General features: G+C 39.7%; 3 protein-coding genes across 5 annotated transcripts in view; 1 reads left to right on the top strand and 2 right to left on the bottom strand.

Annotated features, from left to right (window-relative positions):
• Nucleotides 1-7,698, top strand: part of tenm1 (teneurin transmembrane protein 1) — a 242,043-nt gene extending 234,345 nt beyond the window's left edge. For all 3 annotated transcript variants that reach the window (XM_086085243.1, XM_086085242.1, XM_086085241.1), the window contains 3 exons: nt 1,030-1,736; nt 5,842-5,984; nt 6,177-7,698. In XM_086085243.1, the coding sequence (XP_085941369.1) occupies nt 1,030-1,736; nt 5,842-5,984; nt 6,177-6,932 (1,606 nt within the window). In that variant the 3' untranslated portion in view covers nt 6,933-7,698. The remainder of the gene's footprint in view (nt 1-1,029; nt 1,737-5,841; nt 5,985-6,176) is intronic.
• Nucleotides 7,699-12,120: 4,422 nt separating this feature from the next.
• On the bottom strand, nt 12,121-15,617 carry LOC147168241 (SH2 domain-containing protein 1A-like). The gene is made up of 3 exons (XM_086085267.1): nt 15,373-15,617; nt 15,143-15,206; nt 12,121-12,406 (listed from the first exon to the last, which is right to left on the bottom strand). The coding sequence occupies exons 1-3, from the start codon at nt 15,534-15,536 to the stop codon at nt 12,206-12,208; spliced, it is 429 nt and encodes a 142-aa protein (XP_085941393.1). The 5' UTR covers nt 15,537-15,617; the 3' UTR covers nt 12,121-12,205.
• Nucleotides 15,618-18,618: 3,001 nt separating this feature from the next.
• agtr2 (angiotensin II receptor, type 2) lies at nt 18,619-23,041 on the bottom strand. Its single transcript, XM_086085261.1, has 2 exons — nt 22,893-23,041; nt 18,619-22,428 (listed from the first exon to the last, which is right to left on the bottom strand). Exon 2 carries the CDS (start codon nt 22,382-22,384, stop codon nt 21,152-21,154), a length of 1,233 nt encoding a protein of 410 aa, XP_085941387.1. The 5' UTR covers nt 22,385-22,428; nt 22,893-23,041; the 3' UTR covers nt 18,619-21,151.
• Nucleotides 23,042-26,206: the final 3,165 nt, after the last annotated feature.

Genomic DNA, 26,206 nt, shown 5'->3' with positions numbered 1-26,206 from the left:
TCACAAATCAAATGAGTCAGGTTTGTGTCTTGACCTCCACTGAACCCCTAACACTGACTCACCAAACCACTGGGTTTCGATTACACCCAGGTTATATTATATTAGAATATTGCCATGGTTCCAAAATACATTTTTAAATGTTTTTGTTTATGCTAAAGCATACAGAAGGCTTTGATGCAGCCTCTGACCTGAAAAGGTTGTTTAAAGCAATGGTAGTCATTAGCCAGCAGGTGGCAGCAGAGTATAAGAGATCAACCAGGGCCATGTCGCAACAAGCTCTTTTCCTTTACTGTTTTAAACAGATTTGTGAATATGATGAAACTTAGCTATATTCTAATGCTAATTGCTGAAAAACGGAAACAGATACAAATGTACTTTTTTTTCCCGATGAAAGAAGAGACTCTAATCTTTCTTTTGGTAGGTTCCATGTTTTTATAGCAATAGAACACAATATTCTGTGGGCCTTGCAAAATTAGTCAAAATCCAGTAAAACAGCCGAGAGCGAAGGGGGTTGCTTCAGTGAAAATGGCTGAGAGTGAATGAGTTAATAGAATTTGTGATATTTCTTCTAGTGTATTACACAGACCTAAACCGTTTAGCTCTTGTAGCCAGCCATTGGTTTGGTCCAAACTACGTCATGAGCTTTTTAGCAGTCTCGTGAAATTTGACATTCAGGTTCCCAGCAGGTCAATTTTACAACATAGATACACTGGCAATGCTTTTATGGTTGAGATTTACAACCTGAAATCCGCGCGCATCTAACCTTTCCTCAGGCACCAACATGATATTAGTAGTTGTTTTGCAGGAAATTAAGATTGCCATATTCCTTTGAACATTATTGCTACCCTAAGGATGATTTATTATGCTATAAAGAAAACAATTGTAACTCCTACAACATTAAACTGAAATAGGCTGTGACGTTGTTTCTCTAACCACGCATTTAAAGTCACATTTGTAGAATTTTTGCATGTTGCAGACTCGTTTCCTTCACTGCATCGAAAGCTTAATTACTGGTCTGCTTGACTCCAGGTTGGTTCCGCTGCGTTACGACCAGCGAGACCGCATCACGCACCTCGGCGAGATACAATACAGTGTGGATGAAGACGGATTCCTCCGTCAGCGAGCCAGCGACCTGTTTGACTACAACTCCAACGGGCTCCTGATGCGAGTCTTCAACCGGGCAAGCGAGCGCTCGGTGTGGTACCGATACGACGGGCTGGGCCGGCGCGTGGCCACTAAGACGAGCAAGGGCGAGCAGCTGCAGTTCTTTTACGCTGACCTTTCGCACCCCACCAGGGTTAGCCACTTGTACAACCACAGCAGCAGCTTGATCACGTCGCTGTACTACGACCTTCAGGGTCACCTCATCGCAATGGAGTTGAGCAGCGGGGAGGAGTACTACGTCGCCTGTGACAGCGTGGGGACCCCAAGGGCCGTTTTCTCCAGCAAGGGCCGACTTGTCAAGGAGATCCTCTACACCCCCTACGGAGAAGTCTACCAGGACACCAACCCCGACTTTCAGCTCATCATCGGATTCCACGGAGGGTTGTATGATCCTCTCACACGGCTTGTCCACTTGGGAAGGCGGGATTATGACACTCTGGCTGGTCGCTGGACTTCACCCAACCATGAACTATGGACGGAGCTGAGCAAGGAGCCAAGACCTTTTAACTTGTACACCTTCAAAAACAACTGCCCCGTAGGGAGAGTGGAAGAGGTGACACAATTTACAACAGGTGAGATATTATGAAATGCTGATTTACTAAGGCACACGTGAGAGCTATTTATGCCAAGGGCTATGTTTTGGTTCAGTTTTCAGTGTTCTCAAAATATCCTCTACTGTCCTACTTTCATAGTTGCAGTAGTGTGGAAGTAAACCTACTACTGTCTGTTGGCTGGTTGATGTAAAATTGTAACTTCTGTATGACAAAACACCAAAGTCTTCATTTCTATGGCACGTGTCCGTCAAAACCAGCTAATCTTGTATTTGGTCAGCCAGGGTTTGAAACACATTGATCTAGTACTTCTACTCACTACTTCACGGTTCACTTATTGCGGATTCACTATATCTATATATTGTATTTGGGTCCAAAATTCCTATATTATCTTGGGTTGTACCTTGGTATATCGCTGACTTTTCTGAGATTATTACCCCACCCCCCTGTCCACAGCTCACGGATTGACTGTATGCTTTATTTATGATTGTAGTTTTCTTCTTATATTTACAAAGTTAACAAGTGTTTCACAGGGTGGGAACTGTGTGGTGACTTCATTATGGCTCAGTAGAAGTGTAACTCGCCCCCCAAAAGTTTTTTTTTATTACATCCTTGTGGGTGGGCATGGAACATAACACACGCAAAAAGTGAGGGAACACTGTATATGCATTATGTAAACCACTGCTGGTGGCTCAGTGGTCAAGCAGCACAGCGGTCAACCTTTGTGGAGACATTGCAAGTAATGACAAAAATGTTACCCTGTGCCGAGACACTGCATTATTTTACAGTTGTCTATATCAGCACTCATTTTACATAGATCATAACGATGACTCTCACGACGCTCCACCAAACAAAAACATCACTGGTAATATGAATACTGTAATAATGATGACTAGGGGTGTGCTCAAAAAATCGATACGGCAATATATCGTTGCGGGCCTCTTTACAATACACGTATACGTAGGCGTCTGAATTGATATTGCACATTAGTTTGTAAATAGGCAGTTAAAGATGCGTTGCTTGCGCAGGGCTGTGCTACAGCAGCCTCTTTGAAATTAATTGCCTCAATTAAGTGCACATGCAAGTAACAGGAAGAGGAGGAGGGAGTGGGGGGAGCGAAGAAACACAGGTGCCTTCACAGTTTACTTAATTAAACAAAAGTGTAGGTGCCAGCGTCCCACGAACTCGAGTCTGTTCTAAAAATAAATCACCAATGATTGGACACTGTGTCTTGCTAAGAAAAAATAAAACAGAGGAAGACTAACTTATTTACTTAAACTTAACATGGTACATATTTCTTAATGTACTAATTTTCCTATAATTTGTTTAAAAACGTAATAGAATGTGTTGAATGAAAAATGTTGTTTTTATTTCCCTAAAAATTTTAAATAAACACATTTTAGAGCTGTAATTTTAATACTTAGATATTTTTGCTCATATCGGCCCATGCCTATTTGTGAAGTTTCCCGGTGCTTCTTACTTATTTAGACCAGGCATGCCACTTGGTGGTAAACCAGAAGAGCTGCGAACAAAAAAATTGTTGCCATTCAGCATAATAAACATATAATTTAGGTATACATATGGCTGTTATAATAAAAATGCATGTAATGTAAAATATCGCGATATGTATAGGCTTGAAGACCATGTATCGGGATACTTATATATCGCTTTATGTATCGTATGGTGAACCATGTATCTTGATACGCATTGTATCGCGAGGTTGCTGGCAATACCCAGTGACTTTGTCTCATTTACTCACAAATTGACTTAGTGTGAAATAATGTCACATCATACTAGGTTTACACGGCACCCTGGTTGTGAATCATTGGTCTATATTCCTGCCCTCAGTCTCCTTTCAACTTTTTTAGGAAATAGAAGTTAGAAGAATAGAAAATTGACATGAATTTCATGCCATGTTGCGGAAAAATGCTACATTGGGATGTATAGGTATTTCTTTAAAATTATCTGTCATATTATTTTTTTTGGGTGGTGGGGGGATTTTATGTATCACAAGTAGTAGTGGTATCGGTATTGGTGACTACTCGCGTTGAGTGATATCATGGTGATATCGGTCTGAAAAAAGTGGTCAATCAAACTGGGGTGCTGATGCTGTGTCATCAGTATATTAATGAGGAGACGGTTGTAAAGCATTTTGAGTATCTTACGGGTAGAAAAGTGCCTTACAAGTGAAAGTCCATTAGGAAGAGCAGTAAATTAAAAAATAATGGCATGCAGTTGATTAATGGTTTCCAGATAAGCACACAACACTGTATGGTGTTGTGTTTACAATTTTTAACATGTTTTACATTGCCAATTTGCCATCCCGCCTACTTGCCCTGCAGAGGAAAACATGAGCCGATTTCGAATTGACTCCTCCAAAGCATACAGTAGTGCACTATACTACTTGGAGACATGTGGGAAGTGCTATATGACAACTAGAGCACAAAAAGCGGAGATATTGCAAACAGTCGCCCACTCACCGTCTCTCACACATACACACATACACACCTACACGTACGTAGAAAACATCTGCTGCTGTGAATGAGATGATACAGGTGAGGCAATGTGTCAGACAGGGAAAATGCAATAGACTGAAGAACATGCCGGCAAAAAACAGGACAGCATGTGATCATCTTGTTTTTCTGTTTTTTTTTTCCTTTTTTTTAACACAAGCTTTTATGCTTTGTCCTCTTTTGTCTGTCAAGAACACACTGTTTCCCCGAAGGGTGAAACAAAAGCTTGAACAAGAGAAGGAAATGGAATAGCAGAGTATCAGAGCGAATGTAGGATGTTAGTCGGGTCATCTGTCTTTCACGACAGGGAAACATTCATTTGGACCGTCATGATCTACTGCAATATTATTGTTTATTAAAGAGAGAATTTGTGTCATGCAACTGAACCCCTGCAGCTCCATGGCCTTTTTACTGTTTTGCTTTTGCTTCCAAATATATATATATATATATATATATATATATTTAAAACGGAACGATTGAGTAGGATTACGATTCGGTTCAATTTGGTGCAACGATTATTTGATTACTTGACAACTAGCCAACTGCCAAACTAATTTATAATTATTTTGATACTCCATTAATCGTTTGAATATCTTGTTTAATTTTAAATTATCTAAATCTCATAATTTGCACATTTGCAAACATCTGCTTTTATTTTGCATTTTATTTTTGCATATGTAATGCTCCGACATGTTACAGACCAAATTAGTAAATATCAGTCTTTTAAAATGCTATTTTAACATGCATCTGCCTAATAAAATGCAACACTTGTAAGTATTGATGGGCGAGTACCAGATATCAGTGCCAATACCAGCCTTATTTTAAAGTTATTTAATGTTTAGGTAATGTTGTTTTTTGTTTCATTTATTTGAGTATGATTTTTATTCAATATTTTTCAATACATTCGAATGGAATCATCACACATAACATTTTTATTTTCCTAAATTCAAGCACAGTGTTAATGTTTGTTGCAGTGGCCTACAATAATAAATACTAGTTTATTTAAGGAATAAATCCTCTACCTAATTTTTTAAGAACAATCAGCTCCACTATTTTATTGTATTATGATGCTCGTCTAAATGGTGGTACAGTGACATTTTTATTTATTTATTTTTGTGTTTGCATACAGGTAGTTAACCCTGTATTTTCCTCATACAATTTTTAATATATTACATATAATAATAATAACGTTTTGTCATGATTACTGCAGTACAACTGCAGTTGCAACTGTAATACCATTAATACGACATTCCTAGTCGTGTCAAAGTCAGTGGACAAGATCTGACAAGAGTCCGCGTCCTGGACGTCCTGTCATCTTTCGTTCCCCCCGCAACTTTTGAGCGAGCCCAGGGGGTAATTCAAAGTTGTTTTATGCGGGTCAATATAGTTACGTTTTGGAGCAGAAACCGACACAATATTCCCGTTTTCATTCCTCCTCAGTTTGCAAAAGAACGGCGTCGTGACTGGAATTCATAAACAATGCACGGGACCGGCCAAAATAAGGGGTGTACGCTAATCCCGCGTTATTTAGTTGCATTAAAGGGGCTTTGCGTTGACGTGTTATTTATCCTGTTTGTTTAATTTCTGCAATTCATTTCTGTATTTGTGTGCAGACATTGGCAGCTGGCTGCAGCTATTTGGCTTCCAACTTCATAATGTTGTTCCGGGTTTCCCAAAGCCTGAGATCAGCCGCATGGAACAAACATATGAACTGATGAAGACCCAAACCAAGACGCAAGACTGGGACTCGAGCAAGGTGAATACCCCATCGCTCTTCTATTTTTGATCAATTTATAATTTGTGTGTTTTTAAAGGGAAAAATTGGACAATAGAGAAAAATATTTTTTTTTAAATTAAAAACAACAACAAAAATTTATTAAAAAAAAAAATCAGCAATGTGAATCTGCACTTCCAAGTCTGGAATAATAATTGTGCTTCTTCCATTTAGGTGGTTTTGGGAATCCAGTGTGAGCTCCGCAGGCAGCTGAGGCGTTTCATCTCCTTGGAACGTTTACCTCTCGTCTCAGCGCCCGTAGGCTCAACCTGCCACCGACCAGCGCGACCCCCTCCCTTTGGTTCCCGGCCCTTCCTTCTCGGCCCCAGCATCCGTTTTGCCGTCTCCCACGGCCATGTCAGCGCTGAAGTCATCGGCGTGGCAAGTGAGGACAGCCGGCGAGTGGCCGCCATTTTGAACGGCGCCGTCCACCTGGATGGCCTGAGTTTCACCGTGCACGGCTGCGACACCCACCACTTCCTCCAGTCCCGGCCTATCGAGGAAGATCTCGCTTTGGGGTTAGGGGTCGGCGGGCGCGTCCTAGAGAGCGGCGTCAACGTGAGCGTATCGCAAATGAGCGCCATGGTCAATGGCAGAACTCGTCGGTTCGCTGACATCACTCTCCAGCAGGGGGCGCTGTGCTTGTGCATCCGTTACGGCGGCAGCGAGGAGGAGGAGCGAGCGAGGGTGAGGGAGGAGGCGAGGCGGAGAGCAGTCGAGGGGGCGTGGGAGCACGAGAGGAGGCGGGTGGAGTTAGGCGACACGGGGAGCCGAACGTGGAGCGACGTAGAGAAGCAGCAGCTGCTGTCTGCCGGACGTGTGCAGGGTTACGACGGCTACTACTCCCTGCCTATAGAGCAGCAGTCGGAGCTGTCCGACTGCCCCTACAACATCCACTTCATGACTCTAAGCGAGGTGGGGGGCAGGTAACACTCAAGCGGCTCTCCCGCCCCAGCCCACCAAAGACTGCCTGTTTCTACTCTACTCCAATTTGTTCTACCCTTTCTATACTGTATCAAAAAAGGTGACATCATCAAAAAAAGAACAAGAAGAGAGATAAGAGGAAAAAGATTTCCAAAATGCCTTTAACTGTGACAGAATGATGGTATTTTATTATTATTGTCTGGTTTCTAACAGTGGCACAAGCAAGTGTGGTTTGGTTGTGGCTTTGCTTTTTGTATCCCGGCTAGCCTGGGAGCTAACGGACTCTTCTGCTGTCCTAAGCACTCTTCTTCACTTTGGATTTTGTTTGAATTCACCCAAGCTGGAGACTTCTACGGTTGCCATTGAATTATCTCCTTCATGAGTCAAATCAAGAGCTCTCTAGTTGCCAATTACTCCGGATATACTCCCGTTTACATAATGTGTAAGAGAGGCCTTGTCGACTCTGACACTTCCCGAAAAGTGGAGCGAACCTCTTCTGGGTTGCTGCCTCTGCTGTACTCCAACAGTAGTTTGTACGAGTGTGTATACTCCAATCAAGAATGTACATAGCCAGTGCTTTCACACTGAGGAAAAAAAATGTGCTCAACTGGAAGTTCTGTTGTTCATAAATAGGTGTCAGTATTGTTAATCAATAGAAAGAGCAGTTACATTTTTGCAAATAATTATACATGGCTATAGTAAATATTCTCGCTGGAAAAAAAAAATCTGACTTTATGGGGTTCCAATGCTGATTAAAGTTATTATGTGTGAATACTCCCAGTGCTCCCTGGGATGGCATTCTGGCTTGTTATTTGGCTCGGCAACTTGTGTGTGCTCATTCGCCCGCACTCACTTGCACAACATTTGTCGTGCGCTCTTTGTTCTTTGTTGAGTAGGGGATATAATTTCCCTCTCCTCCATCTCACCTGCTCCCAATTTTAATGCACCACACACACACTTGTATATACACTGGGTGGAGTCACATCCACGGTGTAGGGACAGAGTTGACGAGTTGGCGAACTCAGTAACGGGGTTAGTTCTTACTAGGTAAGCTGGCGTGACAACCGGGACCTTTCCCTGCCGGGCCTGGTGTTCTGGGTTGCCGGCCGTTTCTGGTGTTCCCTCCTCTCCTTCCCTCCCACAGTGTTCCAACCTTCCTGTGGGGGCGAGAAAAAAAAAAAAAAAGTTATTATGTGTGAATACTCCCAGTGCTCCCTGGGATGGCATTCTGGCTTGTTATTTGGGCTCGGCAACTCGTGTGTGTGCTCACTCGCCTCCCTTGCACAACATTTGTCGTGCGCTCTTTGTTCTCGGGGAGATTGTCGCTCTCAAATCTGTGCTGTCATTATCGCCCGTCATTACGGTTCAAACTGAGCCTTGCATGAGAAACCTGCATCTGTCACAAGCAAAGAAGAAGAGGAGGGAAGAGAAAGGCCCCTCGGCCGAGAGGAAGAAATGTGACAGCTGAGGCTCAGCGAGTGGGTGGCGAGCACAGAAGGGGCAAGACCTTGGAGTTGGCTACAGCGTACTCTACAGCTTGTCTCGTCTCATTAGGAAATGCCAATCAGGGTACATGTGAACCACTTCCAAGCTCCCCCCGAATAAAAAGTTTATGCAAAGATTTTTTTAAGCGAGCTTTCACTAATCCACCTCCTCTTCCATCTGCCTCCCCTCCCTGCGTCACTCCACCATCTGCCCACCATTAATTGTTTGTGTTTCTCTGGTGTGCTGCGGATGACAGAGCCGCACGCTGCATATGTTGTGACTGCAAGCAGGTGATATACCTTCCTGATAAGCTCTTTGCGATGCCGTTACGAAAGCATATGCTTCGTTAGATACTGTCCAGCCTCATTTCAGTGCTGAAAAGAAGGAAAGGGAGGTTGCTAGGAGACCGCTGTCCCGGCTGAATGGATACTCGCATCGCACTCTCTCCCTCTTTCTGTCTCACACTTCTTTCTTTTTTTCTTATAGAGTAGCCAGTAATGTCAATCACCAAAATGACAGTAGCACACACCCTCCCCATCCTAACCCAGCAGGCAGCGCTCTCTCCACGGAGATCGGCACTTCAATATGTCAAATTGAATTTTGTTCCATATTATGTGTCATGTGGGTGTGCATGTGCGCACACGTGTGGGTGTGTCAAAGAGCGAATGAGAACTCATTTTATACCGTTTGCTTCACCCAAATACTTTATTTTCCTTGTCACTCACAAAAATACATTTGTTTTCAATTCATGTATGCAGTAATGGATATGAATGTTTCAGCGGATGAATATTTTACGCCACACTTCCGAGGAAGTCATGAGACATTTTGTGTGGCACAAAAATGAGAACAGACTGCAAGAATACAGTTGGGCCCATAGTTACATTTTTATTAGGTAAAAGGCTCGAAAATATCTTCTTTCTTTTTTTTAGGAGCATATTTGATCATCAATGACATAATTAGATGAGCAACTTTGTAATATTGAGATTATTTTTTGGGTGGGTTAATCCCAGTGACCTGAAACAAGGTTTTAATTAATAGAAATATGACAATATAACGGTGGAATTGTAGGGATGCAGCTATTGAATATTTTAGTATTTGAGTATGCTACTGGAAATTCTATCAAATAATTAGCTATTTGGCTAATATGTTTTTACATGATTAAAGAGCCATTATAAATACAAAAAATAAAAATAAAGCATTTTACTTAATAATTAATGACCAATTGGTTCCCTTTAAAAAAATGCAGTCCTTATTTCTTATATTTTCTGTTTTCTTATGTAGAAAAAAATTGTTTTGGGCAATTTCAAACACAAATATACCATTTCGGTTTAAGCTTAGCATTTCTTGAATCAAAAGCATAAATCATTAAAAACAAAGGCACTAACTGCCTTATTGCAACTTCACTTGAGTAGCGAGCATTTTAGCAAGTGACATATTAAAGTAGGTTAGATTGCAATATCCAGGCTATATGAGGTGTTTTCATTGATTTTCGTAAATATTTATGTCACATGAATGTCTCCCATTACTCCATAATGTGAGATATTGTGACATTTTGAGCTGCAGTAAATACTCGTCTCACATTGCTAACTACAACAGCAATCAGAATGAAAGGCAGTTTAACACAGATGGTAGAGGAATACAGCTGTTAGCGCTGTTACATTTGGAGTGACAACAAATGCAGCCACAATCTTTTCACAGATCGTTCGATAATGTGAGCGTGTAAACTGAATTTTAAAGGGCTACTTGACTCATTTAGCCATTTTCAGCAGTAACAAGTTTGTGTCTATTAGTATTTTGATCTGTTCATTATTTTCCATGTACAATTTATACCTTTAAAAACACATTTTGCCACTTGCTATCGACTGAAAATGGCATCACAGGTGATCAGGAGACAGGTAAAGACCAATCACAGCGCATCTGTTTTCTGGGATTGGTCATGTGACGCTAGAAAACGGAGCCATGATTGTTTTTTAACGGTTTCTTGAGCAGGTGTGTTGTCATCTTCAGTAGACAGCAAGTGGCAAATTGTATTTTTAAAGGTATTTATTGTACTTGGGAAAATATTAACGTTATCACAATAATTATTGACCAAATATTACTTTCCAACTGCAAAAAATGGTTAAATGAGTCAAGTACAACTTCCAGGTTTTACACATCAGCGCCATTTCCGGCCACTGCTGGCCTCGTTTCAACACTCGCACCCCCACCCCTGCGCCCCCCAACCGCCGAGATCGGCGGGAGGGCGTCTCGGCTATCTGAAATGCTTCTGACACTGAGACAGACACTACACACTCGCAGCCTCGCACCCGTCGACGGGAACGCGCAACCGAAGGGGCACAAAGGCGGAAGCGCAAGTACTGGGACGCGGCCCACACGTCGCCTCCTCCGTGGCATATAGTCCATTGTGACTGTGCAACACCAACAATGCAAATGACATTTTTGCCTAAGTGAAAGTAAAAAGCTTCTCTTTGTAAAATGGCTCGCAAAAGGTGAATCCGTATCTTGTAGCTGGACATTTTAATTGCCTACACCTTGTGTGAATACAAAAAGTTTCTAATTAATCGACTTTTAATTACACACACATTTAGTAAAAATTTTAGTTAAGTTTAAATAGGAACAGTATAGACCAGGGTTCTGCGACCTGCGTTTCTGCAGTCACTGACATGTGGCTCTTTAGTCCCTCTCCCTTAAGATCTCTAAAAAAAAAAAAAGTTGCATTTTGGTTTTAAACATATTTTTAGATCACATAATCTTTAAATTAAATATTTAGATTTTTTAAAATGAATACTTAAATATTCCCCCCAAAAAAGTCAGAGTCCAAATTTTTAAGTTGTCAGAAGAAGAAAGACGAACCATAAAGTGACCTTAAAATGTCCAAAAACAAAACAAGAAATCCTGAAAATTACCATAAAATGTCCACCCAACTGCCAAAAATGTCAGAAAATAAATAGCAAAAAGGCAACAAAAAAAGGCAAAAAAATAGCGATGAAAGGTCAAAAAAGGAAGGAGGGGAAAAAAATTGCCAAAATGTCAGAAATTTTACAGAAAACCAGATAAGTCTACAAATGTATTAATAAAAAAAAGCCTGAAATCAACAAAAATAAATCAATCAATCCAAAAAGAAAAGACAAAAGGTAGAAGAAAATGAATCTACACATTGGATGTCGCTGTCATATTTTTCTGTTCTGGTGCAGCTCTAATTAGCTCTTGAACCCTCGGTACATGAGACTAACACTAACACACTGTTTCCTTCATCACAATGTTCAAACGTTTTGCGGCTCCAGACAGATTTTTTATTTATTTTTTGGCCTAAAAAGGCTCTTTTGACAGGTAAGGTTGCTGACCCCTGGTATAGACATTAAAGGGAAGTCAACCCCAAAATGTTCTTTACAATAATATGTTTTGCCACTTGCTGTCCACTAGTCGACGACCAATCACGACTCATCTGTTTTTTTTTAAGGTGAGTTGTGATTAGTAGTTACCTGAACAACTGTTATGTAATTTTCAGTTGACAGCAAGTGTCAAAATTGCCGCTCCATTTTGAGATGGATAAAAACAGGTGGATTTTGCTGCTTAATCCATATCCCGCAAATGCAGTATTAATCAGAACGCAGTATTTAGACGAGTGGGGGAACATACAACATATTGCAAAGATGTATTGTATTGGGTTTATTTATTGAAAAAATGACAATAAGAGGTTGTGTTTGAGATTTAAATTTTTTTAATGTACTTTACATTTAGTTTTTTTCTCATCACATTTTCCTCTCATTTGTCTGTCCCCGAGCAGCGCACGACTACTGGAGAAGAGTACTCGAGCTGCTGTGAGATGGTGACAGGCTATTACTGGGCATCTGCACCGCCGGGGGTGTTTGCGCCCGTCTCTGGCCAGTGACAGGGTAAAGCAGGGGAATGGCAATTCCTTGTCCCGGCTGCTGGAAAGCCGCGATCAAGTTCTTGATTTTACGGAAATATCGTTTGGGCACACCAGGAATAGTCTGGGGGATAAGAAAGAAAGAAAGTAAAGCAGGAGGCAGGGGAGAATTCACATACTTCATCTTAGGATGAGACATGGTTAGTTTGGAATGAGCCAGCTGCACTTAAGAAAATACATCAAAGACTGACCAGGATACAAATAGGCTGTTGCAATGAAAATGAAAAAAATTATTTATATAAAAATGTAAAATAACAATCTGTTTCATATATGGCCCAATCAATTTGGCAGCACTGTCATTAAAGACAGCAAATGAATAGAAGAGAGACTAACTAATGATAGCAGATGGGAAAATAAAACACTGGGGTATTGGAGGCTAAATTAGGAAAATGCACACTGAGATTTCTTCACTCCCCTTAGGCTTCTTTCACATGTTGTTTGTCAACAACAACAAAAAACAATTATTCGTGTTGATCACGAGTACATTTTTGAAATATGTGCCATTGTCTCCGGAGCTTCCATTGTGGCCAATTAAAACTGAAACAACACAAACATATGTGGCTTCAAAATAACCGAAAATGTTTGGAAGTCATCCTCTCCACCTGGCAAAATCGAAGCCCACTTGCGGGAGCGAGATTGAACATTTGAAAATAGTCTGCCTTTGTCATGTAGGAGGCTTTATTCAGCTGTTATTTGCATTCTATTCTTTACTATCAGTCACACTGAAAAGAATAACGTTCATGCATTTTACAATCATTCAACCAAACACAGATTGCTTTTTTTCAAATCGTTCAATTCTCTCTCTGACTGCAAGTATTACCTTGAAAAATATTTTATTAAAGTGATATTGGTTGAACCTATGAATAATGTAAATGATTATTAAAGTTGTGGTGCCATCCATGTTTGTCTTCGTCAATATTGTTTGATTGAACGTGTCAGTTTACAACACCAGGCATTGCTATGTGACTATGCAGCATTTGTGTCACAACAGGCAACAAAAAGACAATATTAAGACGTCGCAATATGTTCACAGAATATGTTTGCGGCCTTAATCGTGAAGCTCATCTCAAATTGTGTCAGGTGCAATCCTGCATTCCACATTGAAGGGCCACAATCGGTGGCATGCAAAGCAAAGTGGATGCCTATGATGCCCCTAACAAATTTTAGGAGACGGACAACTTTAAAGGATAATGTCGACGATAACTTGGCACCGTCTGTTAAGCTTAATACTCATTCTGTAATGCCGATGACCCACCGAATAATTTGGATGACCCGTCAGGTGATGCCCGGGTTAGGTGGCCTAATGGCTACAATCTCTGACATTTAAGCCTATTCCATAAGGAACAGATTAATATTATACATTATAACAGGGTTCACCAATTCCGGTCCTCGAGGTCCGGAGTCCTGCAGGTTTGAGATATTTCCGCTTACCAACACACCTGATAATAAAGATCAGGATCGTATAAAACAGGTGTGCTAGTGGGCGCAAACATCTAAAACCTGCAGGACTCCGAACCCTGCATTGTAATATAATTACAGTATAAAATATCCATCCATGTTCTTAACCGCTTGTCCTCCCAAGGGTCAGTATAAAATATAATAATAATAATATTGATAATAATTATAATCAATATTTTAAAAATCAAATCTTCCCATGAAATGCAGAAATGTAATTATTTTGCACGAGTGTCAAATGGATTAACCATTATTTTGTATTATTTTAAAATGTCATACAGTAGATTATACTGTATCAGTACACCAATGCTACTAATGCAGACGCAATAAATTATTTACCCTTTAATGCAATATTTTTTATGCATGGCATGGTATATAGTAAGTAGAGAGGTGCCTATCGGACTATGAAACTTAATGCAATGGACACTAACAATAATGGACACGTTCTAAAAAGAGAATTGTTGATTAACTTGAATTGAAGCGATTCAAGTGGTAGCACATAATTGAAATAAGTTTATCCAGGTTAATATATTAAGTTTAATTAATTATGAGGTCATTAAGAATAATTAATTTAATTCAATAAACTTTGTATATTAATATTGGATCAACTTAATTCAATCGTGTGTTACCACTTGAAACAATTCAATTAAGTTGGTCAACAAATTCTCAAGCTGAATTCAACACCTCGGGGTATTCCTTTTTTGAGGTTTTTCCGTACACTATAATGGTTTACGATTGCTATAGTTTGTCCCCTTCAGACCCAAAAAAAAATTTCTGCTGGGCAATTATTATTGTTTAAAAAAATATATATATATTTTTTTCTTTTTTCTTTTCTTTTTTTTACTGATTTTGACTCTTTTCCCACATAACATGGGGAAAAAAATTGGGGGTTATCTCATGTTTTATTTGTGAGTGTGGACGCCAGGATAATATGACTGTAACGTGTCGTAAACTAACCAAACTTTAATGTAACATTGTTAACATGAGCATCATGCAAATCAGCTTGCGATTGCGATTGGTTAGCTAGGATCCAAACATGAACCAGAAGTGTTGACATCATCCAAATTATGCGTTTTATTGCTTATAGTTACGCAAATATGTCTACGGGTCCGAAGGGGTTATCCCAAAGGTCATTCATTCACAAACAACCAATGTACAGTATTTATGGACCTTGCTTTGTATACTAAAATGAATGCTGAGATTAAATAGGGCCTTCATAAAGCTTTTCCCCGCAAAGACGGAAAAAGTGTCTCACTATCAATAAATAAGGTTCAGGCATCACTAAAATGGTATTTTCCAACACCCAACTGAGGTCAATCAATTAATTGTGGTGTATAAATCTTACCTCGGCAGCCCATAATCCTCCATCATGCTTGTGAAGTCTGTATGTAAACACAATTCCTTTGCACCTGCACACAAACACGCCGTTTGTTTGCACTGGTTTCACTTTGCTTATTCTTTTACCTCTTGAGTTCCTTCAAGGCGACATGATCAATAATATGTGCAAGCAGATATTATGTTTATGTGATTACTGGATGCCGACTGAAGAGAAGTAAAAGTCACTCTTGTACTCACAGCACACAGAGACAGTAGGTATCGGGCGCAGAGTCACTGTTTCGGACCAAGTAGCATCCATCTCTTCCATCCAGAGCCAGTCGCCTCTCGCCCTCCCTCTTACCAATGGGTCCGTGGTAGACAGGCATATTTTCCATCTTACCTTTTTCGAGGCGACTTAGCATACCATAAATGCCTTTGTCGTTGTTTTGTTACCCTTCTCACCTTCAGCTTTTTAACGATAAGACTTTTGGTCAGTGGCTTGTAGGACCCAAACTTGAAGGAAGTGAGGCTGCATCTATTTTTCTACAATTCCTTCTCGCTCTAGCGGTCTCTTCCTGCTTTTCGGCACTGACGGCAGCAAGCGCACTTTGAGCCACACCGCTCGTACCTCAGACTTCCTGTTACTTAAAGTGCAGCAGTTCGGGAACCACCAAAATAGCATTCAACAACATAAGAAACCAAAGTACGTTATGCCATTTGCATAATGGGGCACGTCAGCAGAATAAAAAGCAGCAAAATTTGGTTCCGGATGAATCAAGCGGCAGTCTGGCTGCATCACATAAAATAACTTTATGTTCATTGTATCTAATTTTCTTCGAAGGTTAATAAACATGTCACAGATTCTACAAGATTACCACTTGTTGCTATTAAAGTGTAAACAGCTCATAAAATTAAATTGATAAAATTGTGCTGCAGGAAACAAATGACATACAGAATTTTTACGTCAAGCTGTTCCAAAGATAGCATTTTTCTAGATTAATCCACCATTGTGTTGAACATACAAATACGTTATAAAGGTCTTCATTCATGAAGATAAGAAGGTAGTCTTTAAAATTCTAAATGGGCTTATTCACGTCCAGACCGACCAACGTGGAAAAAATAATGTGTACATCAAAAAGTCCGCATTTCGGCTAGTGTGGAAAGAGAGGATACGGCGATAGACGGTGCACCCTCAACCGCCTTCCGACCTTGGCTGTCGTGTCCTTGAACATTGAAACCCTGACTAAATCCATCAAATGAAGAACAGAAAGAGTGATATTCAATTGTACACATTTGCAAGTAGACCACCAAAAAAAAAAACGTGCCATCCAAAAGATTCGCCTCCACTTTATTTTCTCATTTCTCGTTCACAAGTGTCTTCTATTGATTGTGCGTCAAGGACGTATACACCTCATCCACAGAAGCAGCAAGGAAGCGGCTAATGAAGCCGTGTGTGTCTCAACACACTGCAGCGCTGATCCAAACTCCGCTTGCAATCTGTCCTGTCAGTTGCAGAGTTGCTGTTGTGTCAATGTTGCTGTAAACAAGAGCTGCTGATTAAAATATTGAATGTCGTGCGCACATTTTGTTAAGTGTGTGCTATAGCATCTGGTGTGTCACACTGAGATGTATATCATTAGCGGCTATGAGGCCACACGTGCCGACATGGTGTCCTTCACGCAATGACCACATGCTCTTACAGAAGACATTTTTGTGACTTTGAGAATTTTCAGTGTGGATTAGTTTAAAGGTTTCTACACTCACAAGTGTAACATCCGAATCATCAGTCTGTATCATGGCTCTCTTTCCCTCAGCTTGTAAAGATCATGAGCATGGGGCTTCTGGGCTGACTGTGCGGGTAAACAGCCAGAAAGGTCCTGGCTGTCTTCCGCATGCATCTGCAGCATGTTAGCGCCACCCAGTGGTCAATTCCAAACATTTACTCTACAGTATTGAGAAGCATTTATCACTCTTGCTTGGGTAGTAGTGGATATCACGATAGGAAAAAGCCCAGGCAAAATTCTTACTCGCACTGTACTTAAGTAAAACTACAGATATTTGTGTGAAAACGAAAATGTATATAGTAAAGCAGAAGCACTCATTCAACTTTCCCTTATCAAAGTTCATATAGGCTAGTGTTTGTACTGAGAATGAAAAAAGAAAAAAGCTACCTAGCGTTAGCTAAAATAGCTACCCTATTTTAACTTGCATAGGGATTGTACTGGGAATGAAAGAAAAAAGCTAGCTAGTGTTGTTCCCGTAGCTTTGATAACTGACCAACAGAAACATGCTACATTAAAAAAATATGCTTTTAAATCTAGGTTTTTGTAATTTATTTATTTTTAATAAATTTTCTACAAAATGTTGTGTATGAACTGTACCTCCCCCCCCCAGTTATTTTTGTAAACTACTTTTTGTTAATTTACTTAGCTTTATATCTTTAACTCTTTTGTTTGTAATTGTTTATAAATGTTGTACTTTTAATTAAGTGAAACACATTGAGTTACCTTCTGTACGAAATGCACTATAAGCCTGCCTAATGATGATGACACACACACACACACACAAACACACACCCACACACACACACACACACACACACACACACACACACACACACAAATAGTTTATAGGCCTACAGGGCATAAGTGTTTCTTTCTTTTTCCTTCCTTCCTTCTTTCCTTCCTTTTCTTTTTTTCAGATTATACTTTTTTTTTCTTACAACAGAAGCACAGCCAATGGTTTCTTGCCTCCCACAAAATAGAACAAATTCACCACAAATCATTCTTAAGAACTGACACCAGCAAACAATTTGGGAATATCTTGCTTCTCCACATTTGTTGCATTATCATCATTATTGCTCCTTTTTGCACGTTCGTACAATGTTGCCGCTGTCCCTGTTTGTCCCCAAGATCACTATCAGTCAATGAAATTGCAATCATGGTTGACTTTAGCGCCCTCTGTTCATGTTGTGTCATCATCTGCAGAGGTTGAAAAACTGTACCCTGCCTATTTTTGACAAAGTAAGGAGCAGAAAGTAAAAACATTTGTTTTCAATTGTAGGTATTAAAAGTAAACTTCAGAAAAATAAAGATTCAAGTGAACAGAAAAATCGATTTAAGTACACTAATGAAAAATGGTTTACTTCTTCTTCCACACCATTTATCATTAACAAAATAAACTTAGCAGTATTTTTTGTTGGGTGGCCTTCAGCAGGGAAAACACATGGGTACACTCTATAAGCTCCCAGCTCACATAGGGACAGGCCAGGGTCAGTGTGCTCTGTGGAGGATCTATAGACACAAGTAGCAGACTGAGATAGTCCATTGATTGGCACAACACGAGCGTTTGGACTGGAATGCATCATCAGAGCATCTGTATGAGATTATGATGGGCAGCCTTGATATGTGCAATCCATTTGCAAGGTCATTCCTAGGAGGAGGAGGGACTAAACATATTGCGGTCATTTTTTATTTTATTTTAAAATTCAGGCAAAGAAACAGATTTACTCAGTATATTTTATATATATATATATATATATATGTTACAACATATACAATTATGCATACTGTAGATTGGTATTCCTAACTGTTAGACCAATAAAATAGCTTAATATATGCATATTTTGCTATGTATAATACAGCTCATGACAAATGTATTAGACCACCTCTCATAAAGAGAATACCCGACCTCATCAAGTGCTCTAATTTGGACCCTTCTGTGAGCTCTCAACATTTCCCCATTTTTGAAGGAATACCCAAATTTGGGCTCAATCGCTTTCTCTGTGAAGAAAGAAATTAACTTATTAATAATTAGGTGTATCTTATGTTTATTACTCATTATGTTTTGGTATTTTAAATATAATTTAGATCTGCTATACTGTAGTGTACAATTGTATTAACAATTATAGATACACATACCATGATGAAAATGTTATATGAGTATGTTGTGGTTAATTTAGGACACCTGTGGCATAAACCTTGATCTGGCTCGTGGTGTAATACATTTGTTAACCACCGTACATTTGGAAAAAAAAAAGTGAAAAAATACATTTTAATCACACTTGGTGACGAACTTCCCAAATATACTTGTATATACACCGGTCAAATTCTGATTTCAAGTGGGTTTGTATGTATTGAATGGATATATTTTGACGGGAAATTACACAAGAAAATGTATTTTTAATTCAAATCAGCACTAACAAATTGGAGGAAATGCAATCGTGTGCATCATTCAAAATGACTTAAACATGATTAGAAAGTCACAATCAACTATACGTAGATCATAAGACATAAGAGAAAATATACTACGTGCTTTATTTTGGACATGGATCTGTTGTCAAAATTGAACATGAACAATTAATACCTTAAAAAAAAAGTATTTTAGATGGTTATCGGTATATTTGAAAACACAATGTTATTGTATTTTGCCACTTCTTGGTGTCATTTCTAGCTAAAATCAAGACACTCAAAACTTAAGCATAATTTGCGGTTTCATGGCATCATCGTCTACCATTGTATAACATTATTGTGACAGTATGACCTGATTGGCACCGTAACATTAAGCAATAGCAAACCAAAGCCAAACATTTCAAGCCTCACCTTTTAATAGCTTGTGAAATGGCATTAGCTACAGTGGATATAGAAATGTAAAGAAGATTGACACAACCCGCAGTATGTTGAAAAGCAGTTGTACAAAATAAACAAATTGTTACATTAATACCTCTCTGACAGTGTCAATAAAAACTGAACATTCATCATGAATCCTTTTGACTGTGAGGCAGATGTGAAAAATTGCTCGGTTATACGTAATACAAAAGATAAATCAAACATTGAAATCGATTGAAATTGTTGTTGATCTTACTGGAGGCTGCTATAATTGTATAGTTGGACAACATGTATGGTAGACACAGTAGTCGTCAAATTTATGTGGATTAACTTAACCCTGAAAAACAACCTAACACAGCTGAGTATGACATTCCAAAGGTGGTGCTTTTGTGCCACTGAAAAAAACATTTTTCTTCATCTTTCTTATTGTCAAGGATGTGCAAGAAATGTCACATTGTGAAAAAAGGTACTGCATCAACACATCATCATGCTCCACAATGGCAAGCAAGGTGACTCAGGTAGGTTAAAGAAAAAGTACATTATTTGAAAGTTATTGTGCAGTAACAACTCTGCAGTTGTACTTCATGAATCATCTTGAAAAACAGCAAACTGTTCCCTCCTCTTTTGCTTTAGATTTTTTTTAATCCTATTACTCATATGAGTTTTGCAAAAGCAGCCTCAATCTTCAGATTACATGTGTTTTTCTCATAGATGGCAAGTAACGAAGTACAAATACTTCATTACTTTACTTGAGTAGTTTTTTCAGTACTTTGTACTTTCCTGAGTATTTATTTTTTAGACTACTTTTTGCTTTTATCTGTTACATTTGAATATGAGTATCTGTACTTTTTACTTGATACATTTTCAAAACAAGGTCATTGCGTTTGTTTTGAATGCATGAAAACATACTTGACCTGTAAGAAAAAACAGCCCTCAATGTCTGATGCCTTCGCCAATCATATGAAGCGTTTCCGACATCCCAGTTTGTGATTGGCTCTATGACACGCGATCACGTGACATGCAATTGGCTAGATTAGAACAACCCGTAAATATGAGGGCAATGCACGCCGCCACTACAGAGAATAATTTGAATTTGATAGCAAGTCGGAGAGTCAATTTGCCGATGTATCCCCATTTTTGCCCCATTAATTGCTAATATCTTTCAAATTGACGTAGGAGGAACATATGGTAAAAATACTTTTTACTTTTACTCATCAAGTACATTTCAGAGCCTGTACTTTTGTACTTTGACTTGAGTAATCATTTGAGTTTTTACTTTTACCAAAGTTGTATTATAGTAGTATAGTATAAGTTATTGTACTTTTACTCAAGTAGAGAATGTCAGTACTTTTCCCATCTCTTTTTCTCCCCTCACTGTTCTCGCCAATGTGTTCTCTGCCCAATGTGAAGTTACCTCATCGCCCAGTCACCTAAGCATGCGCAGAGGCGTCAACAATCGCCAGATCTTTTAAGTCACTGAGTTTTCGTGAGAACGAACTGAGCCGGGTGCTGAAGGAGCCCCTCTTCTGACTGTGATCCTCCTCACGGGCCTTCAAACGCACACACAGACCCTTACTCAGGGCGGCCAGTCGGCCCCGGAAATGGTTCCCGATGAAGCAGTACAGCACAGGGTTGATGGCAGAGTTTGAGAAGCCCAAGCATAGGGTGAGCGGGGTGAGATTATGGACGGCCCAATGCGCCCAGCAACTGTCCAACCACTCGTCACTCTTCAGTATGTCAATAAATGTCACGCAATGGAAGGGGAACCAGCAAAGGAAGAAGGCCAGGACAACAGCCGCCACAGTCCACAAAACCCGTTCCAGCCCTCGTCCCTCCTTGGGTCTGCCTCCACTGGAGCTGGGGTTCACACATGGGGTCGGAGGTCGCTCTGGTTTACTGCAACTATCCTGCGACGCTGAAGATTTACATGAGTGTGATGCTTTCCGCAGGCTTGCCAGTCCAGAACCAGCCAAGAAGTGTCTGCCGATTGCGCAGTAGCAACAAGAGATGATGATCATTGGCAGCAAAAAACCCACGAGTACTTTCATCCAAGCCAGGGTTCGATACCAGGTGTGATCGGGGTAGATAATCACGCAAGCTTCCACGTCAAGCGTCTCGATGTAGTGCGTGTCTCTCACGGCCATGGTTGGCGCCGTGCAAGCCAATGCCAGAACCCACACCAGGACGCACATGAGCTTTGCACGCTTCAGGTCTCGGAGGCTCTGAGAGCGCAGCGGGTGCACCAGAGCCAGATAGCGATCCATGCTCATGCAAGTGATGAAGAATATGGAGGCGTACAGGTTGAGGTTATGAAGACTTCCGGAGATCTTGCAGGCGATTCGGCCGAAGGGCCAGCTGTAACCTCGCGAATAGTAGACGGCCCACAGCGGGAGAGACAGCAGGAACAAAAGGTCCGACACGCAGAGGTTCAGCATGAACGTGTTGGCCACGGTTCTCCTTGAGGCGCTGGTGTGAGCCAACACACATATGGCCAGCAAGTTGGCAATGATGCCCAGGATGCAGATAATGCTGTAGATGGAGGGGATGATGGTGGTCATAGGAACCGGTGGCCAGTCTGGGCAAACAGAAGCCGTCTCACCGATTTTGCTCGTATAAGGAGCGAAGGTGGAGTTAAAAGTGAAGCTGTCATTTGGGACTGTCATCGTGGAACAATTTCACTTCCCTTCTTTCAGTGCTCCGAGCTCAACTGGAAGGAAACAAAAAGGAAATTTAGCCTCCTTTTATGGATAACAATTTGTTTTTCTATGTGATAAACTTAGCAAGTATTCTACTGGATCCTCAATACGAGTTAAAACAACTCTTGCAGTCACCCTATAATGACCCCAAACCAAGACATGTTGGCTGCTTATTGGATTTCTCGGAAACTCGCATGCCATATTAATATTGGAAATTAAGTTCTGAAAAATTCATACCATATATGAACAGGGTGTCAAGTTAAATTTGAAATTTAAAGGGGAATCTAGAGGAAGCAGCTGGTTTGGTCGCATTGGAAGAATACATTATTAATAGAGAAATAATCACATTCAAAGAAGCCTGGCAGGGATACAAACACGAGGGATTACATCACCATCACCAAAGTTTCTCAACTTCATTAAATCAACTGACTTATAAAACAAACATTTCATAAATATATATAATAATATACTTTACCTCAACTGTTTGTTTGTCCAGTCTGATTGGTCGAGCTGTATTAATGCCTCATTTGACTAAAGTCCATAACGTCTGAGCGGTGGCCCCCTCTGTGTAAAGAATCCTGAAGCATGTCATGCCTCAGAGTGTGTGAGCGCGGGACAGCCTCTGAGAAACCAGATGAGGCTGCGGTGTGGGGGTTTTATAGCCCCCATGATGATTGCACAACAGGGGAAGGTGCACGCACGTCATATTGTCATCATCAAAGGGGCGGGGCTGTACCTGGACACAAGCCAGTCTTGCACAAATGTATTTTCATTCTACCCCTCGGTTTTGGCCTCCAGGAAAAGGACGAACAATGAGATAATCGAGTCAAGATGGGAGTTTCGCACGCTTGCCTTTTATTGGGATTATCACATTATTATTACACAATTTTACTGATCATCAAAGAGTGACACAATTGATTACTTATTACATTTAATTCCTATACGTTGTGTTTCTTACATCATTCATATTCTTTAATATTATGTTTAATATTATAATTCCAATCACTTTTTCTGTACTGCGTCTACTGTCACATTTTGCATCCTATTTACTCCATTCCGATTTCAAAATATTGAGAAAATTCATGCCTTCTGAGGTACGATATTTTTTTTGTTTCGCAATTTTCACGTTTCACTATTTCAGATACCCCCCCCCCCCCCCAAAAAAAACCCAAACATAACAAACAAACAAACAAAAACCTGCATTCCCGATGAGACATTCATCAAAACAAGTTAATTTCCCATTGGAAATTCAAAATATTCACTTCATTTAATTCACCTTGGGAAGAATTTTCAACTTTCCAAAAATTCACATATACTATTTTATTTTTTACATTTTTCACAATAATTTGTCTAGTTGTCAGAAAAGAAAAAAAATCACTTATTCTACATTTTTTACTCATTTTTTCACAGGCATTCACTGTTTCATACCATTCCAATTTTAACACACGCTGGGAAAAAAATCTGGCTATTCAGGGCAAAAATGTTCCATCCCCCAGAAAGATCACAATTAATTCCCAATGGCACATTCAACAGTTTCAAATGGTTCCTATATATTTTTAATTTAAATCAATCCGCTCATTCAATTCACACTGGGAACAATATTTAACGTTCCCAAAATTCCCACTGACCAAAAATTCTAAATGTTCATCATTAAAGCACACACAAACTTTTGGGGAAATTATGATTTATTTTTTTCTCCTCAAATATCTTCTTCTTTTTTTGTCAAACCAAACTATGTGGTGAAAATTGAACCAGGAAGAAACTGAATTTCCAAGTTGGGTCTGAGTTGATGAAGTGCTGATCGTCTTTAAGGTAGCGAAATGACCTTAACCTCACCAAGGCCTGTGACTTGGCCACTTGTTAATTATCCTCGCACTGTCTTACTCTGCCAGCGGTCAGATAAGCCATGGGAAATATTTACTTTGTCTTAGCGGAAGTCAAGCCAGCCGCTGGGGCATTTGGGGGAGGGTGGGCGTCAGATGAACGAGGAGGAGGACCAGCAGATATCGCAGGGCGTGAAAGTCCGAATGGGAAGGAGAAAGAGGCACAAAAACAGTGAAAGCGCAGATTCTCTCCAGTGGTTTTTCATTAGAGCTTCGGGTGCAAGTTAATGAGGGATGCACGCAAAGCTCTATGACTGATTACATCACAGCTCCTATGATCAATGGCATGAGCGAGCGTGTGTCTGCTTCAATGCAGTACCTGTTCAAGCTGATACACTTAATCTAACCCTGCCATGCACGCCTCTGTTTACGCGCCTGCTCAGATGTGTGGGCACTCTGCTCCATTGACCATCTATCAGAACGTGACGTGCCCTAATAGCTGGGAGAAAGCTGACACTGAGGACAGATAAAGGCATGGCACAATCCAACAGAATTCCGCCTTTCATAATGGTCATCTAATATATATTGACTTCACTATTAGTATATATATATATATATATTATAAAATGTATCTTTTATCCATGTTTTAAGTTAAAGTTATTATGTTAAAGTTTAAAGCTAAAGTTAAAGTTATTATGGTACCACATTTTTCAAATGTATATGCACTACTGTAAATATAAGATATTGGTACAGGATTTGTGTACGTTTGTCCATCTGCTCGTCAGATGGCAGGCTACTTTCTGGCTCATGAAGGAGGATGAACAGATGGCCAATGATGCAATTATGATTCTTGGGGAGTTCCATTGATGCCATAGTTAGTCAAGGGGAGAAACCTTTACCCTTGTACAAAGTTATTTCTTTCTTACTTGCCCAATTCTGCTCAATCCGTCCTATTCTTTTTCGTTTTTTTGTAAATACTTTCTTTCTTTTTTTTTACTAGAGTGTATACTAGTGCTTTTGCACACTCATTCACTGCCAGCCCAGTTAAAATTGATCTTTGATGTCGACAGCCGTCAATGGCAGTGATTGAGTTTTAAGCACTTACCAGCCAGGGCCGGCTCACCCATTAGGCGAGATAGGCAGATGTTAAGGTGCCATGGACTCTAAGGGTGCGCCAAAAATCGGCTGAAAATTCACTTTGAATATAATTATAATAAAGAAATTATTACGAATAACTTTTAATTTTAAAAGAAAAGAGGAGTAAATTGAAATCAATATAAAAAATAAGCGAAGTGGAGCATGGTGAATTAATATGAAATTGGTGATCCTGCATTGAATTCTATTTTGTGTGCCCATCTCTGAATTTATGATGTTGGTAGTTGCACTCTAAATGGTAAATGAAAATAAAAGGATTCCATGGTTAAATAACAAAATGTGAAATAATCACATTTTAGTAACAATATGTCATATTATAGTGCAATAAGAATATGTGAATACATTAACAATTACACTCAATTATTAAAATTAAAACGTTTAAATGACAGCCTCATCTGTTGTGGTGAAACATGAGTAAATCGGAGACTCTCGTATACAGTAAAAAACATGTTTTAAATGTGTATGCGCTTCTGTTACTACTTTCATTTATTTACAAAAACACATTTTGTCGTTATTTTTTTAGATTTTTTTGTCAAAGTCCTTATCTAATTCAAATACAAATATAGATAATGCTCCTCATTACATTGCCAGTGAGAGTGACTAATTTAAAGAATGAAACTTCTTGATGGACTGTCAAACTAATGAAGAGTCAGATATAAAAAATTAAAAAAAGGACAAAAGAAAAACGTTGCTTTGTCATTCAATAAAATCTGCATAAAATCTACAGTGGATGAATGTATTCTTTCAAGTGGGGAAGCTGCGCATATTTACAATAACTTGACAACTAACCCTGAATTTGGAACGGTCAACA

Source organism: Leptonotus elevatus, chromosome 9 (genome assembly GCF_054856555.1).
Source record: "Leptonotus elevatus isolate MCC_2025b chromosome 9, RoL_Lele_1.0, whole genome shotgun sequence".
NCBI lineage: Eukaryota > Metazoa > Chordata > Actinopteri > Syngnathiformes > Syngnathidae > Leptonotus > Leptonotus elevatus.
This window is presented reverse-complemented; position numbering and strand designations above follow the sequence as displayed.